General features: G+C 42.1%; 1 protein-coding gene across 1 annotated transcript in view; it reads left to right on the forward strand.

The window, feature by feature from the left end:
• The window catches only part of si:ch211-22i13.2 (uncharacterized protein LOC553945 homolog), a 36,125-nt gene extending 17,106 nt beyond the window's left edge, over positions 1-19,019 (forward strand). The window contains exons 4-8 of the mRNA XM_048536585.2: positions 8,376-8,516; positions 11,586-11,641; positions 11,819-11,893; positions 15,423-15,515; positions 17,698-19,019. Coding sequence (XP_048392542.1) covers positions 8,376-8,516; positions 11,586-11,641; positions 11,819-11,893; positions 15,423-15,515; positions 17,698-17,748 — 416 coding nt within the window. The 3' untranslated portion in view covers positions 17,749-19,019. The remainder of the gene's footprint in view (positions 1-8,375; positions 8,517-11,585; positions 11,642-11,818; positions 11,894-15,422; positions 15,516-17,697) is intronic.
• The last annotated feature ends 249 nt before the right edge of the window (positions 19,020-19,268 follow it).

Genomic DNA, 19,268 nt, shown 5'->3' on the forward strand with positions numbered 1-19,268 from the left:
AGAACATGGCCTCGCTCTTACCCCTATTGACTTTGGCACCCGAGGCCAGTTCAAACTGGCCGCAGATGTCCAACAGCCTACTCACCGACCGACGATCGGTGCAGAAGACGGCGACATCGTCCATGTACAGGGAGGTCTTGACCTGAAGGCCTCCGCTGCCTGGGATAGTCACGCCCTTCAGTCTCACGTCCTTCCTGATGGAGGCGGCGAAGGGCTCCACACAGCACACGAACAAGGCAGGAGAGAGCGGGCAGCCCTGCCTGACTCCAGATCTAACAGGAAAACTGTCTGATTCCCACCCGTTGATCGAGACTGCGCTAACGATGTTAGCGTAGAGCAGCTGGATCCAATTGCGGATGCCGTCCCCGAACCCCAATTTGGAGAGGACGTCCCTCATGTAAGCATGAGAGACCCTGTCGAAGGCCTTCTCCTGGTCCAGGCTGACGAGGCAGGTGTCCACCCGCCTGTCCTGTACGTAGGCGATCGTATCCCTGATGAGCGCGAGGCTCTCAGCGATCTTCCTGCCCGGCACAGCACAGGTTTGGTCAGGGTGAATCACTGACTCCAGGACAGACCTGACCCGGTTGGCAATGACCTTGGCCAGGATTTTGTAGTCCACGTTCAAAAGTGAAATGGGACGCCAATTCTTAATTTCTTCCCTCTCCCCCTTCCTCTTGTAAATGAGGGTGATGATGCCCTTCCTCATGGACTTGCACATTTCCCCTGCCCGAAGCGCACTATCGTACACCTCCAGCAGGTCCTGGCCAACCAGGCCCCACAGAGCGGAATACAGCTCGACCGGTAAGCCGTCGCTTCCGGGAGTCCTATTCCTCTGCAAGGACTTGAGGGCTCTGGCCAGCTCGTCCAGGGATATCGGCCGGTCCAGCCACTCCCTCGTGCCGTCGTCTAAGACCTCCGTGGTAGACGACAGGAACGACTCGGAGGCCGTGCTGTCCGTGGGCTTCGTGTCGTACAGTCCGGCATGGAAGGATCTGCTGATCCTCAAAACGTCGGGCCGAGACGACGTCACCGAGCCGTCGTCCTCCTTCAGCCAGCTAAGCACAGAGCTCTCTTTGTGCACCTTCTGAAAGAAGAAACGCGAGCACGTCTCGTCCTGCTCCACGGAGCGGACCCTGGACCGGAAGATTATCCTGGAGGCCTCCGCGGCGAAGAGCGAGGCTTGCTGGCCCCTCACCTCGCGGAGGTCCTCCGTGACATCGACCCCCATCAACTGCAGAAGGAGCAGGTTCTGCACCCTTTTCTGGAGTCGCGACAGCTTTCCCCGCCTCTCTCTTGCCTTCTGAGCACCCTTGAGGACAAAGAACCTCTTGATGTTCTCCTTCACCGTCTCCCACCAGTCGCTTGGAGACTCAAAGAGGGGTTTCACGGATCTCCAACCGGCGTACTCCCTCTTAAGCTCCTCGACGTTCTCTGGGGTCAACAGAGTCGTGTTGAGCTTCCACGTCCCCTTGCCGGCCGGCTGGTCGTCCTGTAAGTGACAGTCGGCCAACAGGAGGCAGTGGTCAGAGAAGAACACCGGCTCGACACCGGTGGACCTGACCGAGAACGTCCGTGACACAAACAGGAAGTCTATCCGTGAGCGGATAGACCCGTCTGGCCGCGACCAGGTGTACCTCTGCTGCGCTCCGTCTGCAGGGGTGCTGAAGACGTCGAGCAGCTTGGCGTCCTTCACCGTGCCCATCAGGAATCTGGACGTGACGTCCAGTTGAATCCCCCCACCCGCTGTCCCCACGCCGGATCTTCCATCTGCATCAATGATGCAGTTGAAGTCTCCGCCTAGGATGACCGGCCTGGACGTAGCCAGCAGGGGTGGAAGCCGCTGCAGGACGGCCAACCGCTCACTCCGTACCGCTGGGGCGTACACGTTGATCAGCCTCAGGGGAGCATTCCTGTAGGTGATGTCAGCCACTAGGAGGCGCCCCCCCACCACCTCCTGAACTTGAGAGATGGTGAAGTTGCGCCCCCGCAGCAGAATAGCCAGGCCCGAGGAGCGACAGTCGTTACCCCCCGACCAGATCGAAGGCCCACAGGTCCAGGCGCCGGACCATTTCCCGTACCTGCCGAGGTGCGGTATCCCGCACTCCTGCAGAAACAGGAGGTCCGCCTTGATGGTGGTCAGGTAGGCCAACGTGGACACACATCTCGCGGTTGACTTGACGCTGCGCACATTAATGCTCGCAATTCGTACCCCCATTGTGGGCAGTGACCGTAGTACCCTCCCCAAGTCCAAGGTCCAGCCCCTCCATCTGTCCCTTCATGCCCATTGCCCGGGCTAACTGCTGGACGCTCTCCGGGCTCAGGAAACCGTCCGTGCTGCCTTCCGGGTGGCATCCCCCCGTCAGGGGTGCGGAGGCAGGAGGGTCCGGCTCCAGGTCAGGCTGGGGACGCGCTGTTTCCTCCTTCCCGCCTGGAAGTTCCGGGGGGCCCTCCAGTGCTCCAGCGGCACTTGACTGGGTGTCGGAGTGAGCCTCAGGACGCCTCCCATCACCTGGAAGCGGGGTGCTGCTTTCCTTCCCCCTCGAGACCTTTAACTTCTGCTTCGGGTGGGCCCTCTCCGAATCCTCCTCGTCAGAGGAGCTCTTATAGCCCCCCTGTAGCTGCCTCTTCCCGCCTGATTGTTGCGGTTCCTGGGCCCGTCGACGCACCTTCCTCCTCGCTTTCCGGACTGTTGTCCACTCCCCTGGGTCGCCTTTCGCCGCCTCCATTGGCTCCGGGTTGTCGGGGGGGGAATCGGAGCCTGCAGGGGTGCTTTGCTGGCCTCGGGCCCATCCTGCACGGCCTGGCCCTCCTGCACATTAGTGGGGTCCTTGCTGGGCCCTGGTGCCTTCCTCTCCTCCGGGGGGGCTGGCCCCGCATTTCCCCTGCCGGCGACCTGGGCGTAGGTGGCACCCCGCTGCGGGCATGCCCTATAGAAGTGGCCCGCTTCCCCGCAAAGGTTGCAGCTTCTCTCTCGTGGGCAATCCTTTGCAAGGTGTCCCTCCTCCCTGCAGATGGTGGCTTTGCAGTCGGCCGCCATGTGACCTGACCTACCACAGGCATGGCAGACTTTAGGTTGCCCTGCATAGGTCAGGTAGCCCCTGCTCCCGCCGATCGCGAAGCTGGACGGTGGGTGTGCGACATTCCCGTCTGCGCCCATCCTCAGCGTCACCTTGACCTGCCTCGTACTCGTCCAGATGCCAAAGGGGTCTACGATGTCAGTTAGGTCCCCTTCCACCTTCACATACCTTCCGAGGAAGGTCAGGACATCAACTGCTGGCACATGCGGGTTGTACATGTGTACAGTCACCATACGGCTCCTCTGCGCTGGCATCACAAACAGTGGGATAGCGGTCAATACAGAGAGAGGTCCCTCACCTCCTTTCTCCTTGAAAACCTCCAGGAAGCGCTCGCAAAGCTTGGCACTCCGGAAGGTCACGTCGTAAAAACCTCCTCCGGGGAAATCCTGCAGGCAGTAAATGTCCGCAGCAGCGAACCCACAACAGTCCAACAGGACCCTCTTCACAAAGAAGGTGCGGTCCACAGGTGCACCTTCATCCACCTTCTTTACAGAAACACGGATGGTGTTCCGGACCCCCTGACCTGGGGCACGAGCACTTGCCGCAGCCATCGTTGCAGGTTCGCTGCTCCCCTGAACCAGCGTTAGGCCGAAGCCAGCATTAAGATCCACTGGTCGCAAGGGTGCACAGCCAACCCGACGTCCTCCTTTCACCTCCAAGATAGCACTCTCGTTCTCTCGGTCCACAAGAGAGTGGGTCTTTATTGTGTTCGAGATGTAAGCTAGTTCACTGAGCTTGCCGGTTTGTTCCCAGATGTTTCGTCACCATTCTAGGTAACATCATCAGCGAGCCTCCAGTGAAGCGCTGCTGTTATGTCCCGCTTTCTATTTATCTGGTTAGGTTTCCTTGGGTTGGTGATGTCATTTCCTGTGTTGGTGATGTCATTTCCTGTTCTTTTTCGCAGAAGATGGTAGAATGATTTGGAGCCAATGTGTTTGTTGATGGAGTTCCGGTTGGAATGCCATGCTTCTAGGAATTCTCGTGCGTGTCTCTGTTTGGCTTGTCCTAGGATGGATATGTTGTCCCAATCAAAGTGGTGTCCTTCCTCATCTGCATGTAAGGTTACGAGTGATAGTGGGTCATGTCGTTTTGTGGCTAGTTTATGTTCATGTATCCTGGTGGCTCGCTTTCTGCCTGTTTGTCCAATGTAGTGTTTGTCACAGTTCTTGCAAGATATTTTGTAGATGATGTTTGTTTTGCTTGTTGTCTGTATCGGGCCTTTTAAGTTCATTAGCTGCTGTTTTAGCGTGTTGGTGGGTTTGTGGGCTACCCTGATGCCAAGAGGTCCGAGTAGTCTGGCAGTCATTTCGGAAATGTCTTTGATGTAGAGGAGAGTGTTTATGGTTTCTGGGCCCGTTTTGTCTGTTTGTTTGGGTTTGTTGCTGAGGAATCGGCGGACTGTGTTCATAGGCTGTTCATGAATGTTTCTACGACATTTCAGCTTCTACCTTAAATCTCCAGTGTATGTCCAATGACCTAATTCACACTAGGTAAGATGTAATTAAATGTGATTAGTTGCTTATCACTAGAAACTCCCATGACTTGGAAGAAGATTCAAAATGGGAAATCTATGCCACAGAGGTTGTTTAATCTTTATGGGCAGCTGCAAGCATCATCATTTCATCACTGATTGCAAAACTGACAGTAATCAGTAAACTTAAATAAATTTACTTATCTGCTGGTAAACAAAAATGCAGTTGGGAGACAAAACTTGGAAGAGCAGCAGCATCAGCAAACCTAGGAGTCGTGGCAAAGACAGCATGAAAGTTTATACTTGCCTCGTATTGTGCAACGAGATAGGATTGATTAATAACCTCATTGTATAGGCAACCCTAGATAACAGTGATCATAATATGACAAAATTTTGCATTCACTTTGATGGGGAGAAGAATGACTTCAAGACTTGTATTTTAAAGTTGAATGAGGGCAATTATGAGGACATGAAAGCTGAGCTAGCAAAAGTGAACTGGCAAATTAGGTTAAGAAATAGTTCAATAGAGACGCAGTGGGAGACATTTTAAGGAAATATTTTAGAAAACACAAAATACATTTCAACAGGATGAAAAATTCCAAGGAGATCTACAATTAGCTATAAAAATTAAAGATCATTGTAAACTTACAATAAAAGCATATGATTTTACAAAGATGGCCAGTCCGTCAGAAAATTTGACAGATCATAAAAATACAGCAAAGAATTACTAAAAGTTGAATAAGAAATGGGAAAACGAGTAGACTGAAAATTAGCTAGAAATGTTAAAATAGATAGTTAAAATTTTTATAACTTTTTTAAAGAAGTTAACCAAGTGAGCATTGGTCCTATAGGATGTGATTCTAGGGAAATAATGATGGAAAATAAGGAGATGGCTGATGAACAGGTATTTTGTATCAGTCTTCAATTATAGAAGATACAGTAACATCCCAGAAATAACTGTAAAACAGGAAACGAAAGGGGATCGCAAGAAAATTACAGTCATTGGGATGGTGGTACTGAACAGATTGCTTGAGCTCTCGACTGATAATTGCCCAGGATCTGATGGACTTCATTCCAGGGCCTTAAAATAAATTGCTATGGAGACAGTTGGTTTTAATTATCCAAACTCCCGAGATTCGGGCAAGGTTCTATACGATTGTAAGATTGTGTGTGTGACTCTTTTATTCAAAAAGCAATGGAAACATAAAGCAGGAAATTGCAGGCCAGTTAGTTTAACATCTGTCACAGGGAAGATTTAGAACTTATTATTCAAGATATTTTAGCAGGACAATCATACAGTGTCACATGATTTTGTAAAAAGGAAATCATGTTTAATCAATTTATTAAAGTTCTTTTGAGGAAGTAATATGATGTGGATAAAGGAATCAGTGGATGTACTGTATTTAGATTTTCAGAATCATTCAGTAAGGTTACTGTGGAAAAAAGAAGCTCATCATATAGGGGGTAACATATTGGCACTGTTAGAAGATTTGCTTGATAAGCAGAAACAGAAAGTTATAATAAACAGATCATTTTCCTGTTGGCAGGAAGCAACGAGTAATGTTCCACAGGATTCAGTGCTGGGGCCTCAACTTATATACCATATATTGACGGGGTGGATGTGGAAAATATGTTTTCTGTTATGGTAGAATGTAGAACTGGTGTCTTCATGAAAGTAAGGGGTCAACCATTTAAGACAGCGGCGATGAGAATTTTTTTTCTCTCCAGAGGGTCATGCATCTTTGAAACTCTTTGTCTTGCAAGGTATTGGAAGTAAAGTCCTTGACTATTTTTGAGGCAGAGGAAGATGAGTTTTAACTGCCTAGTTCGTCAAGAATTTATCAGTGCGACCAGGGGCTAATCAGACCATCCATGACCCATTCCTCTTTATTATGTTTGTATTATAAAGTAGGTAGGGAACAGTTTCATTGCAAATCAAGTCAAAACAGCAGCGGATTCGGGCATAGATAGAAAGTTGACTTATCACATGGTCTGCATCCATTCAGGATCAGGTTTTACCTGCTGAAGGACTGACCAAATAACCGTGCAATGAAGAATCATTGAGAATGAACCCAACCCAAGGCTTTACCAAGGCCAAGTATCCAAGATTGCGGTATGGTGCATTAGGAATGTAGGAATAGGAACAGGCCATTTTACTCCTGGATTTGTTTCATTGTTCTAAGGACAGGTCACCTGACCCGAAACATTTACTCTGATTTTTTTTCTTCACAGATGCTGCCAGACCTGCTGAGCTTTTCCAGGAACTTCTGTTTGTGTTGTATCATCGTTTGTTGTGTAACTGTTATAATCTTTATCTGACAAAATTCCATTAATGTCAGTGCTGAACCTTTCAGTTGACATCACTTCATTAGCTTCTTGAGGGTGAAAATTCCAGATTTCCACTAACCAGTGTGTGAAAGTGTGCTTTCTGAAGTCAGCCCCAAATAACTTGACTCTAATTTTAAGTTATTTCCTCTCACTTCTGTACTGACTAAATGAGTTTCTTTATCTGCCCTACCAATCTTTTAATCATCTTAAATACTTCAATTAAGACACTCCTTAAACCTTTGTGGCCAAGGAAATTCGAACTTTGTCTGTGCAGTCGCCCTCATAATTTAACTCTTTATCGTTCTACAATATATGTCTGGTACCCACTCCAAGAAAAGTTTGTTCATTAAGGTTTGGTGCTGAGAACTAACCAGATCTTCACAGTTGTAGCAAAACGTCTGCCTCTTTTTATTTCAGCCTTTTTGAGGAAGAGGCCAGTATTTTGTTAGCCTTTTACATTGTTGGAGACTAATACTTGGCTGAAGATAGATGTCAGAATAAAATGATAGAGTGTAAAATTCAAAGAAAAAGTAAAGCAGAAACATTGTTAAAACATTTCTTTTTGGACATAAACTACATACAGTTCTGTTATTCCTACCACAATACTTTGCATAAATCGGTAAAGTTTTACAGTCTGAGAGTAGTCTTGACTATATTCAAGCTTTCTTGGCCAATCATTCAGCTTGCACCCATTGTAAACTTGACCATATCCAAAGCTTCTCTACCCAAATCTTAACTTGCACAGGTTTTGTTTATCCATCAGCCCTGTACTTACTGACCTACACTGGGCTCTGCCAAACAACAACTTTGTTTTAAAACTCTCAGCCATGTTTTCAATCCCTCCACAGCCTTTCCCTAACTGTCTTATCCAGCTCTATAACTCACTGAGATCTTTATTCTGCAATTCTGACCTCTTTTGCAGTTCTGATTTTTATTTTAGCATTCCATCATTAGCAGTTGTGCATTCAACCATACCACCCTAAAGCTCTGAAACTTTCTTCATTTCACTGTCATCTTTTTAAGGCATTCTTTAAGAAGTATCATTTTTTTTCCCAGATTTTTGAGCACCTATTATGAAACATCTTCATGTAGCTCATTAGGATGATAGCTTTCCGATGCTTTAGCAGCTTTTACAACCTTAAACGTGCAAAATGCAAGTGATGTTTCCGAAATAACAGCAATAGTAAAATGTACTTTGGACCTCCATCGGCTAATTGGACAAATGTAATCTGTATGGCACGATAGTAAGCCGAAGGCACTGGCACATCCTGAGCTAGCTAGTCTTAAATAGTCAGGCGTTGAACTAAGAGCTAGCTTTGCAGTTGGTGTCATTATCCTCTTTAGAATTGTGGAAGCTTTAATATAGAACCTGGAATTACACTGGAAGAGAACTTTATCAGTTCAGTTTCGGTGTACTTATTGAAGCTGTATAATGATAGATATGAGAAATTTTGGTTAACTTTGCACCGTTCCAAATATGTAAATATTCTTTTATGTAGGAAAAACAAAAAGAGAAAGAAAACGAAGCAGAAGTAGGTCCTCCTCCACGACATCATCATCAAGTTCATGCTCTTCAAGTTTGTCGTCATCTTCAAGTTTGTCATCATCTTTAAGTAGCAGAAGCAGGTCAAGCAGTAGAGGTAAATGTATAATGCACTGTGAGTAGTTGAAACTCACTTTGAATTTCAGGAGTGAAGCGCATGAAGTACGTTACTTATCTGTTGATTTACAAACTCTGTCTTACGTTTCAAAAGTGGCGAACTGGACTACCATTTTTATCACAAGTTAGGTTAAAAGGCTTTCATTGCTGTACAGCATTCTTCTGCACTTTTCATGCTGCGTTGGATCACAGAGTGTATCCAAGCGGTTCTTTTTGGATTTGGTTAAATGTAGTTAAGAAAAAGCTCAACAACAGTAATTTGCTTAAATATGAATATTTATTGAGTAATAGTAAAAGACAATAAAAAGAAAGCAACATTTATTAAGTAAATAAAAAGAATGAAAAAGAGAGGGAAAAACAATAAGCCTCACGCCCTTCTGCCCATTGGGGACCCCTCAATCAACTGCTGGTCTGGATGCTGAGGTTGTTCCTGGAACCATTCACGATCCCAGTGTGAGGTGAAGTTCAGCGACTTGGATCGAAACTCTGTCTCGTATACAGTGTAACAAACAGCTAGACACAGAAACAAACTACTACAGAAAAACACATTGATTGTGCCGGCTTTGGCACATACAGGAATGTTCACAGGATTCATGCAAGGTCATGCAGCTGTCGAATATCATCATTAACTTTTACCCCTTTGGCTCATTCTATACCCATGGGAAGCGAGGTAGTGAATATTACAGCTGTCCCATTGTTTGCACTTAGAACTTGTAGGTTGAGGGCTGCATTTTTCTACATATATTGCAATTTCACAATATTTCTGAAGGAGATTGTTTGTTTAATCATGTGGGATCCTTACTCTAATATTAAAATTAGAGAACTGAATTTTGATAGTACATGTGGAATGCTAATTTATCTTGGGCTAAAGTTTATATTCCTTTCTACTTCGCAACAATGCAGGAATCCTTTTTCTGTCTGATGTATAATAATCCAGAATTGTTGGGAGTGATTGATTACTGTCATTGGATGGCAGTTCAGGTATTGTCAATTGATCAGTAGTTAAGAGAAACAGTTACATTGCAATACAACCCCCTGCAAGTTCCCCTCCAAGCCACACCATGTTCTGTCCTGGAAGTATGTTACTGTTACATCACTGCCACTAGGTTGCAATCCTGGAAATCCCATCAAAACAGCATTGCAGCTGTACCTATATCACAGCGACTGTAACAGTTCAAAAACATGATTCACCACTACCTTCACAAGGGTAATTAGGAATGGGCAATAGGTAACTATCCAGCAAAGTCCATATCCCATGAATAACATAGAGAACAGTACAGCGCAGAAGCAGGCCTTCAGCCCATGATGTTGTGTTGAACATGATGCCAAATTAAACTAAGCTCTTCTGCCTGCCCTTGGTCTCTATTCCTCTATTCCTTGCATAGTCATGTGCTTATCTGAAAGTCCCTTAAATGGCCCTATCGTATCTGCCTCAACCACCACCCCTGGCGGCACAATCCAGACTCCTACCACTCTATGTAAAAAAGCTTTGAACTTGCCCCCTCACCCTAAAAGTAAGCCTCCTACTATTAGACATTCTAACTCTTGGAGAAAAATTCTGTCTGTCAACGCTTTCTCCATTTCAAAAATTTACAGACTTCTATCAAGTCTCTCCTCAGCTGCTGCAGCTCCAGAGAAAATGACTCAGATTTTTGAAGCTTCTCCCTTTGGCTCATGCCCCCTAATCCAGGCAGCATCCCGGTAAACCTCTTCTGCACCCTCTCCAAAGCCTCCACATCCTTCCTGTAATGTAGTGACCAGATCTGAATGCAATGCTTTAAGTGTGACCTAACCAAAGTTTCATAATGCTGCAACATGACATCCTGACTCTTGTACTCAGCTCCCTCATCAATAAAGGCAAGCATGCCACATACCTTCTTTAGCATCCTATCTATTTGTGTGGCCACTTTGAGGGAGCTGTGGACTTGAACTCCAAGATCCCTCTGTACATCAAAGCTGTTTAAAATCCTGCAATAACTTTTAATAAGTTTTTAACATGTCGTCCTGAAACCACAGGACGTGAACGCTGTCCTGGAGAAGTGCACAGCGTGGCTGGAAAATGGTCAAATTCACATTTATTGCCATTAGCTTGCCTGAATTACATGAGAACTTACATGACAATTGCAATGATTCATGCCCCACTTCAACCTGTCAATTCTACAGTTCCATGGCTCACTCTCATTCCACTTGCTCTCTCCTTGTACCATGCCTGTTCCTCTACAATAAGACAGTAGATGACACAAATGATTCCAATGATTGTTCTACAGCCAACAGAAGCTGTGTAACTGAAGAGTAAAATGCAACTGAAAAAGAGAGATGGAAGTAAAGAAGCATAAAGTACAAGAGAGAAAAATGAGGGAATGATGATCAAAATTGAAGGAGGAAAGAATTCTTGTGCACTCCAGGGATAGAAACTGAAAAGTTTATGAAATTACTTTGGAAATTGTTACAAAAAATTTGAAATGTTGACACTCACCTGAAGAAAAGCTTTGAAACAGCTGTAGCAGATTATCTCCATTGTAAAATAATATGGAAAAGGAGAACTCATCAAACCTGCTTCTTTCATAGAAAATGCAAATTTTGGTCTCTAATCACTTAGTCAATATCTGAAGAGAGAATCCAGAAAAATGAAACTATAAATATCCAATATAATTTTTGCAATTTTTTACAATAATTTTTACGAAACACCACATTTATAGCAGACTGTTTGCTTTCCACTATGGTCTGGACAGCGTGTAAGCATAAATGTGATAGTGCTTTTGTGAGTGTCTTCTGTGCAGAATTTCATAAATGTGTATCAATTTTTATACCAGTAATGTACTCTTGAGAAGAATTGAGAATTGTGGATCAATATTTCTCATGGCTACTATATAGGGGGAAAAGTAAAGCAATATGGAAAATCAGTTGAAAATGAATGAGCATTCTTTAGCAATAATTCGTTAACTGATCTTTTATGATTACATTTTCATTGAGTATGGCATGTTAAAATATTTAGGGAATCCTATTGGGAGTTTCATATGTAAGGCTTATTTTGTAATTGTTTTGGCAGACTCCCAGAAACGATCAAAAATAAAGAAAAGGAAGAAAGATAAACAACACAAAAAGGTGAGAACTTCTCCTGCATACTTGTGATATTTATTTTGAAGCTCCTTCTCATGTTAATACATTTATTATAAAAATACTGTATGTGCAAAGTCATTTTGAAATAAAACTGATGTCCATTTTCTGTTCGATCCAGGGAAAGAATTTATTCTAGTGTTTAAACAATTTGCTTCCTTTTAGGGAGGAAAAAAGGAGAAAATAAAAAAGCACAAGAAGAAAAAGAATGTGTGTTCTGGACCTGTTCAGATTTCTAAGGTAATTTAACCTGTGGTTGCTGAGTTAAAAACAAAATTAAATCAGAAAATTAGTTCACTTTTATTTTTAGTTGATAAGGGAATACTCATAATCTTAATTAACAATCACAAGCTAACCACATCGCATCTGACCTTAAAAATTATCTAAGTATATTTTGACAACAACCTCGCCCTACTGTTTCTCCAATTCTACTACCCGTGATATGTCAGAGAACACATTGCTTTCTAGCCATAGGGATGTTGTGTTATTTTAGGCATAGCATCTGTGCTGCTGATTTACAGTGATTGAATATTTTAAATACAATTTGCATTAAATGCTACTGTGATCTTTTTGCTGGTACTTGCTGGATTAATTTTGATATCCCTGACCCCCTTTCTGTATAAACTGTAAATGAGTGAACATTATCTTTAGTGAAATAATACTTTTATTTCCTGAGGCATTGCAGAGTTAAAATAAAGTTTAATCTGAATAGGCTAGAGGTTAATTGGAATGGGACATGTTATCCTTGTTTTAAAATCAAGTGTTCTGTCCTCAGTTTTACATTTCAAATTTCGAAGTATTTATATTAGAAACTGTGTTTATAATAAAATTTGCCACGCTGTAATTGCACACTCCTGTGGTATAGTTGTAGTTAACACAATCGAGGTAGAATCACAATGTTCTGTTGTGGGGATGGCCAATGGTTGCAGTGGGACCAGGGAGAGATGAAAATTATAAAGCTACATTATAATTATAAATCTGACAAAGAAACTGGTGGGGTTTTTTTAATCTTACCTATGGAAGATAGAAATAATCTCAAACTAACTCTTGTCATGTACGCTTTCAACATCTGAGATTTCTTCTTCATGGGTCCGCATTCTAAGATCTTGAAGCATTGATGTTCACATTATAGAAGCAATTGCATCTTTTTCTGCGATATTTTACAGTTAATGTTGACCATGTTATATATTTTTGGAATTACTGTTTAAAACAGCTATAAACAGCTGTTTAAAACAACCAATAGTAATAACTAGCATTAAAATGCTAAATGTATTTGCCTAAGGAGATGCTGATTGTGCAAGGGTCTCAGTGAACCGTTAGCCTGTTGTACATCATTTGCTGATCATGCTTCTTTATCCTGATCCCAGCCAGATCCTTCAATGTCTATATTTAATGAATCATCCAAGTGGAATTGCTGTTAGTTGTGCCAAACTTGAAAGAAGCATTTTGGTGTGATCATTCTGGGAACTTAAACTGAGGCTGACTTCATTTTCTGGATTCTTAGAAATTACCAAAGAGGAGACTTGTGTTTTCTTTGTGTGTTATGTGTGAGCTTGGGTCCTACACGAATATTCAGAAGATATAAGTTTTCAGAAGATATATTACTCCTTTTAAATATCACATAGATGAATATTAATGCACTTTTTGATCTTGCTGCGTAACTTGCTGACATCATACATTATATGCATGGTCCTCCAACCCGCTTTTTAGAAAACAAGGCAAAAAACTTTTAGCCTTCTTCATATCGAATGTTAAATACATGGACATTGATCATGTGACATTTACAAATCTCGAAGCAATCATTACAATTAGTTCCTTATTAGTTGAGTATCTTTGCTTGTGGTTTCACTCCAGCAATTGTTCAGGAGAACCATGAAACCAACTTCAAAGAGGCGAAGAAAAGGAATTGAGGAGCAAGAAGCATGGAGGGATTGTAAGAGAGCAAAACCAGAGATCAAGAAAGTTTGATTCCTCCAGTAAATCTTTCCAAGACTAATTCACTGAAATTGTGGCAGTAACTAATTGTAAAAATGGCAATCCTCAGACTCTCCTCATAATTAACAGTAATACAGGTAACTGACTGATGGTTTCTTTCGGCTGAATTTTAACACCCAAAAATATGTGCTTGGACTGGATCACGTTAAAATTTTTGAAAATCTGAATTCTAACCCAATCTACCTACCGCCCAGGTTTAAAGGTGGGGGTTTAATCGTGGTGGGAGAGACAAGGAGTGGGCAGCCTGCCTGCTGCCATAAGAGGGGTTGGCAATGAAAGTATTTCAAAGAGGCAGACAGCATCTTTAATTAAACAATATTGCAGTTTTACAGTGTTTGGTTTGATTTCCTCAACTTTGGGAAAACCAGTAGCAAAAAGGAGATGCGAACAGTTTCTTGTTGAAGGTCAGAGTCATTACAGCACTGTTTGTGCCTAACAGCACCCTCAACCCTGCACAAAGACCTCAGGGATCTTGAAACAAGGTGTTGGACATTTATTACTGCAATGAGGATAACTTTATTCAGTTAGAGTGTTTATAGATGGTTGGAATTCTCTACACTGGGGCTTATAGATGTGCAGCCATTGAGTATGTTCAAGATTAACATTGATAGATTTTTAGATGCTAAAGAAATCTAGGGATGGAGGAATGAAAATTGGAACAGAAGGTCAGCCGTGAACATACTGAAAAGTGCCCATACTGGTCCCTTCTCTTATTTCTTACGTTTTTATGATCAACGTATGTCGCATATAGCAGACAATTACACCTATAGGCTAGACAAAAGTATGTTGAGCATCAGTATCTGATCCATCAGAGGTGAGGTTACTTTGCTCTTGTCTTTTGTAGAAGTGTTCCTGATCTGCTGAGAGTATGTCAGGAAATAGCTTTCTAATAGCAGAAAAAAGGATGGTACCTTAAGGATTGGCTTCATGATCTGTAATCTTGATCTGTAAGGGCAAAGGAAGCAGAGCTGTCAGGAAATCATCCTTTTCACAGGCAAGTGATTTACTCACGTATTTTGCCTTCTTTCTATAGAACGAAGTATTATTCTTGCACTGTATCTAAAATTCTGAGGTTAGTAACTCAAATCAGAAAGAGTGAGAAGCAAAAAGAGTATAGCTATCAACATTTTTGTATTTGTTAGTGTGTAATTGTTCTTATTACTTTTATAAATTAAAATTGCATTGTAAAGATTAACAAAATACGTGGATAATCTAACTAATTGATGTTTGCTGTTTTTAAAAACTTGAAGGGTTCAGTGTGAAATTTCATAATAACAGATACATTCTTGTTATGGCTCTCCACTTTGTGCTTTTCTCTTAAAATGTATGTTTGAGCAAATTTAAGTCTTTCTGAAGGTGCTGGGTATTACAAAAGCCTGGCACCACCTACATGTGGTGAAACGAATGTGTTCTAACAGCAGTTCAGTGCAGAGAATGCTTAATAGGCTTTGGTTGTTGATTACACGTCCACAGCTTCGTAATTGAGTCATGTGATGTTGTGCGCTGCAACAAATGCCGCACTTTTGTTACAAAAATAATGAGTTTTCTCACCACTTCATGGCCTTCAGAAAGTGTTTCAGAAGTTCAGGAAATACTTGCCCTTCCAGTTAGAAAAGAAAGTTTAAATCTCTGTTTAGAATTTATTCAGTCTCTCATTCAAAAAGGAAGGATTTCATCTTTTAGCACTTCCATCTTTGATCACAAGGTGGTGATCATTGCATTGTTTTTATTCTTTCTGTGCACTTGTGTTTACAAAAAGTCATTCTATTTGCAGTTTCTGAAAGACAGGGGCAGAAGTGATACATACAGCATGATTACAGGAAAGAAAATAAAAATGAAAGTTAAAAAGACCAAAGATGATAAAGAGGTATGTCAACTTGCTTATTTTTAAGAGCACATGAACTTAATAGAGAAACATGTTTATGAAAACCATTTCTAAAATTTCCACCATCCCCAACTTGAAATACTTCGTAACGTTTGTTTTTAAAAAAAGAGGTTTTGCAAGGCTTTGAACTGTTGGCTTTCCAACAGTTTTGTACGTCTTTTTAACATACTTAATTTAAATTTCTTCAGACTTCTTCTGAAGGTGACATTTTTACTGGGGTTAGGTTCAAAAGTGTTTGTATATTTCTGATACTAGAAATAAGTAGAATCCTTTATTTGAATTATGTGAATATTATGCAATAAGGAGGGTACAATGACTACGTAGTCCCTTGATCTTATCGCCTGATTACCTCAAGTGCACCCTTTCCAGCAGTGGTTGAGGGAGGGAGCTGTGGCTGACTTTTGTACCCTGTCCTTAGACAATGCTGCCAATAAAGTTCACAACTTGTAACGTGTGATTTCACAGACTTTTTCATCTTTCCCTACCACCCAGGTTGCGACACATTACGATTGCGAAGATTGTAAAAAAAAAATCCATTGAGGTTATTCGTCCAATGGTCAATTATTAATGGCGAGAAATTAATATTACTCTTAACGCATGATGAGACAAAGAGATGATTGCCAAGCCAACAGTTTTAATTAATGAAATTTTTTGTAAAATTTGTTACGTGTACTCGATGTTTGAGGTTGTTAAATTTCTAACACAATAATCTTAAAAATTAGGAATAGAAATAATGAAAAGTGAATCCTTTTTGAACTTTGTAAATGTGTAGAATGTACTGGGGCATGTTGTGTTTCTGATCAAATGTCAACTAGAAGTAGAAAATGTGCAACAGGTGGCCTGTATCTGAAAGAGAAAATAAGGTTAACACTTCTGGTGCATCAATCATTCATTCTTTCTCAAATATTAATCAGCCTTCATTTCCAATATGTTGGTGCCTATTTTTCTGGATTTTTAGCATTTGAGCTTTTTTAAAAGAATTTATTGTTGCAATTTTAAATTTATTGAAACTTTGCATTCTGACTGGGCACCTGTACCCAAAAAAACTGCAACAGAAACTTAGGCGCTCAATGCTCAGCATTTTCAAACCTGTGCGACACCCCACTAACCTCCGGATACAACGCATCATCCTCTGACACTTTCACCATCTACGATCCAACCCCACCACTAAGGACATTTTTCCATCCCACCCTATCTGTCTTCCAGAGAGACCACTCTCTCCGCAACTCCCTTGTCCGCTCCACACTCCCCTCCAACCCCACTACACCTGGCACTTTCCCCTGCAACCGCAATAAGTGCTACACTTGCCCCCACACCTCCTCCCTCACTCCCATCCCAGGCCCCAAGACGACTTTCCACATCAAGCAGATGTTCACCTGCTCATCCGCCAATGTGGTATAATGTATCTGCTGTACCCGTTGTGGCTCCCTGTACATTGAGGAAACCAAGCGGAGGCTTGGGGACCGCTTTGCAGAACACCTACGCTCAGTTTGCATAAACAACTACACATCCCAGCCGTGAACCATTTTGACTCCCCCTCCCATTCCTGAGACAAGCATGTCCATCCTGGGCCTCCTGCAGTGCCATAATGATGCCACCCATAGGTTGCAGGAACAGCAACTCATATTCTGCTTGAGAACCCTGCAGCCCAATGGTATCAATGTGGACTTCACTAGCTTCAAAATCTCCCCTCCCGCCACTGCATCCCAAAAACCAGCCCAACTCATCCCCACTTCCCTAACCTGTTCTTCCTCTCACCTATCCCCTCCTCCCATCTCAAGCCGCACCTTCATTTCCTACCTATTAACCTCATCCCGCCCCCTTGACCTGTCCGTTCTACCTGGACTGACTTGTCGTCTCCCCCCCCCCACCTCCCCACCTATACTCTCCTTTCCACCTATTTTCTCCTCTATCCATCTTCGGTCTGCCTCCCCCTCTCTCCCTATTTATTTCATAATCCTCTCCCCATCCCCTTTTCTGATGAAGGGTCTAGGCACGAGACATCAACTTTTGTGCTCCTGAGATGCTGCTTGACCTGCTGTGTTCATTCAGCTCCACACTTTTTGTTATCTTGAACTCTCATTTCTTTTAGTTATTCACATGCATTCAGTCTATTGAAAACAACGTTGTATCCAGCTCATATAACTATTTTTCAATCCTATAGAGAGACCGAAATCGAGCTGAACTCCTTCAGTTCCTGAACTCCGCAATGTAAGGAAGAAGCACGTCAGTGGGATTTCAAACCATGAAACACTGGGTTTGTTAACTGCAAGAAGTTTGTCATTGAAGCGCAATGTGTTCACTTGTGTAGCTCAGGGAAAACCCCTTCAAAAGTGGATCCAGAAAATTTTTCAGTTAGAAATATAAAGGTCATGTTGAGATATGAATGTATGATTTTGAGAAGCTTACATTAAAGAACAGAAACAAGACTGGCATTCTTCAGGATTTCTTTCAATGTTTTACCACAGTACCTCTTGGAAAATTCGTTAATAATAATTCAGCTCATTTGATCACTCAGAAAATTGTCCTGTTGAACAGAATTTTCATGTTCTGACAATGTCTGCAAAAAATTAAACATTCCAAGGTAGTGAAAAAATGCAAGGGAAGGCACATCATGACATTTTATTGATTATAATTAGGGAATTGGATTTGCAAAATCTGTCTTTGATGTTTAAAATGCTGCATCAAAATGTCTCTTGGGGAATCCTCCATAATAAGCAATTATTGTTATGTCATGAATTATCAGGACGAAAGTTGTGATGATTATGGAAGTAATGCATCAATCTCTTCTTTTTGAAAACAAAATTATTTTGCAACACAACAAAAACCTATAGCTTTAAACTCTACAGTGAAGTCTTTCAGAAAAAGGCGGGCTGAAGCCTAACAGATTTGGCATTATTTGAACACTGTATATACTGAAGGAAGAATGAGAAGAGGGAAACTATCTGCCCTAATCAAGTGGAGATCATGCATGAAAAAGTAACACTATGTAACCCAGCTGCAAGAACGGCATTCAATTTAAACAAGTGCAGCTTTCACACCGTGTTTTTATGTATGTGCTCATAAGAATAATGTTTGGTTATACTTTGAATCTGTGCTTTGACTTTTCATGTCCATTAAGTGGAACAAATTTAATTGTTTCACCTTATTTGCGTTGTATGCTGTGAAAGGTTGATGAAAACAGGATCTAAGTGATTCAAACCCACGAATCTTGAAAAACTTCACAATGAAATTTCTAAAAAGCTGAGAGCTCAATTGACTGATTGAAAATGAATTTGGAATAAATATCTATAAGTAAAAGATGCTGCTCCATGGTACTGCAATAAGTTGACTTACATTATTTCTTGAAATGTTGGAATATTTGTTCATATTTTGTATGAAATTCTGCAATTTTCAGACTTTTTTGTAAAGCTGAAACCCATTGTCTATCTAGACGTGAACTACAGCTATTACAGAGAATAAAGAATAATGTATAGAAAGGGGAAACTGTGTTCGTGGAGTTTGTAATTTTTCTGCGCAAAACTCAGATTTTATGCAAAATAACTTTTTAAATGGATCTAAAGACATTTTACAGGAAAATTTTAATCAGTTACACTTTTTGATGCATCTTCAAGCTTTCTATTTGTATTTTCTTCTCCATATTCTTGACCTTTGTTTCCTTGCAGATAAGACAAGATTTTACCTAGTGATATAAACTGTGGTATTTATATGTATAATTTTCAATGTTAGTTGCTG

The sequence above is a fragment of the Stegostoma tigrinum genome, chromosome 9 (assembly GCF_030684315.1).
Source record: "Stegostoma tigrinum isolate sSteTig4 chromosome 9, sSteTig4.hap1, whole genome shotgun sequence".
Taxonomy (NCBI): Eukaryota; Metazoa; Chordata; class Chondrichthyes; order Orectolobiformes; family Stegostomatidae; genus Stegostoma; species Stegostoma tigrinum.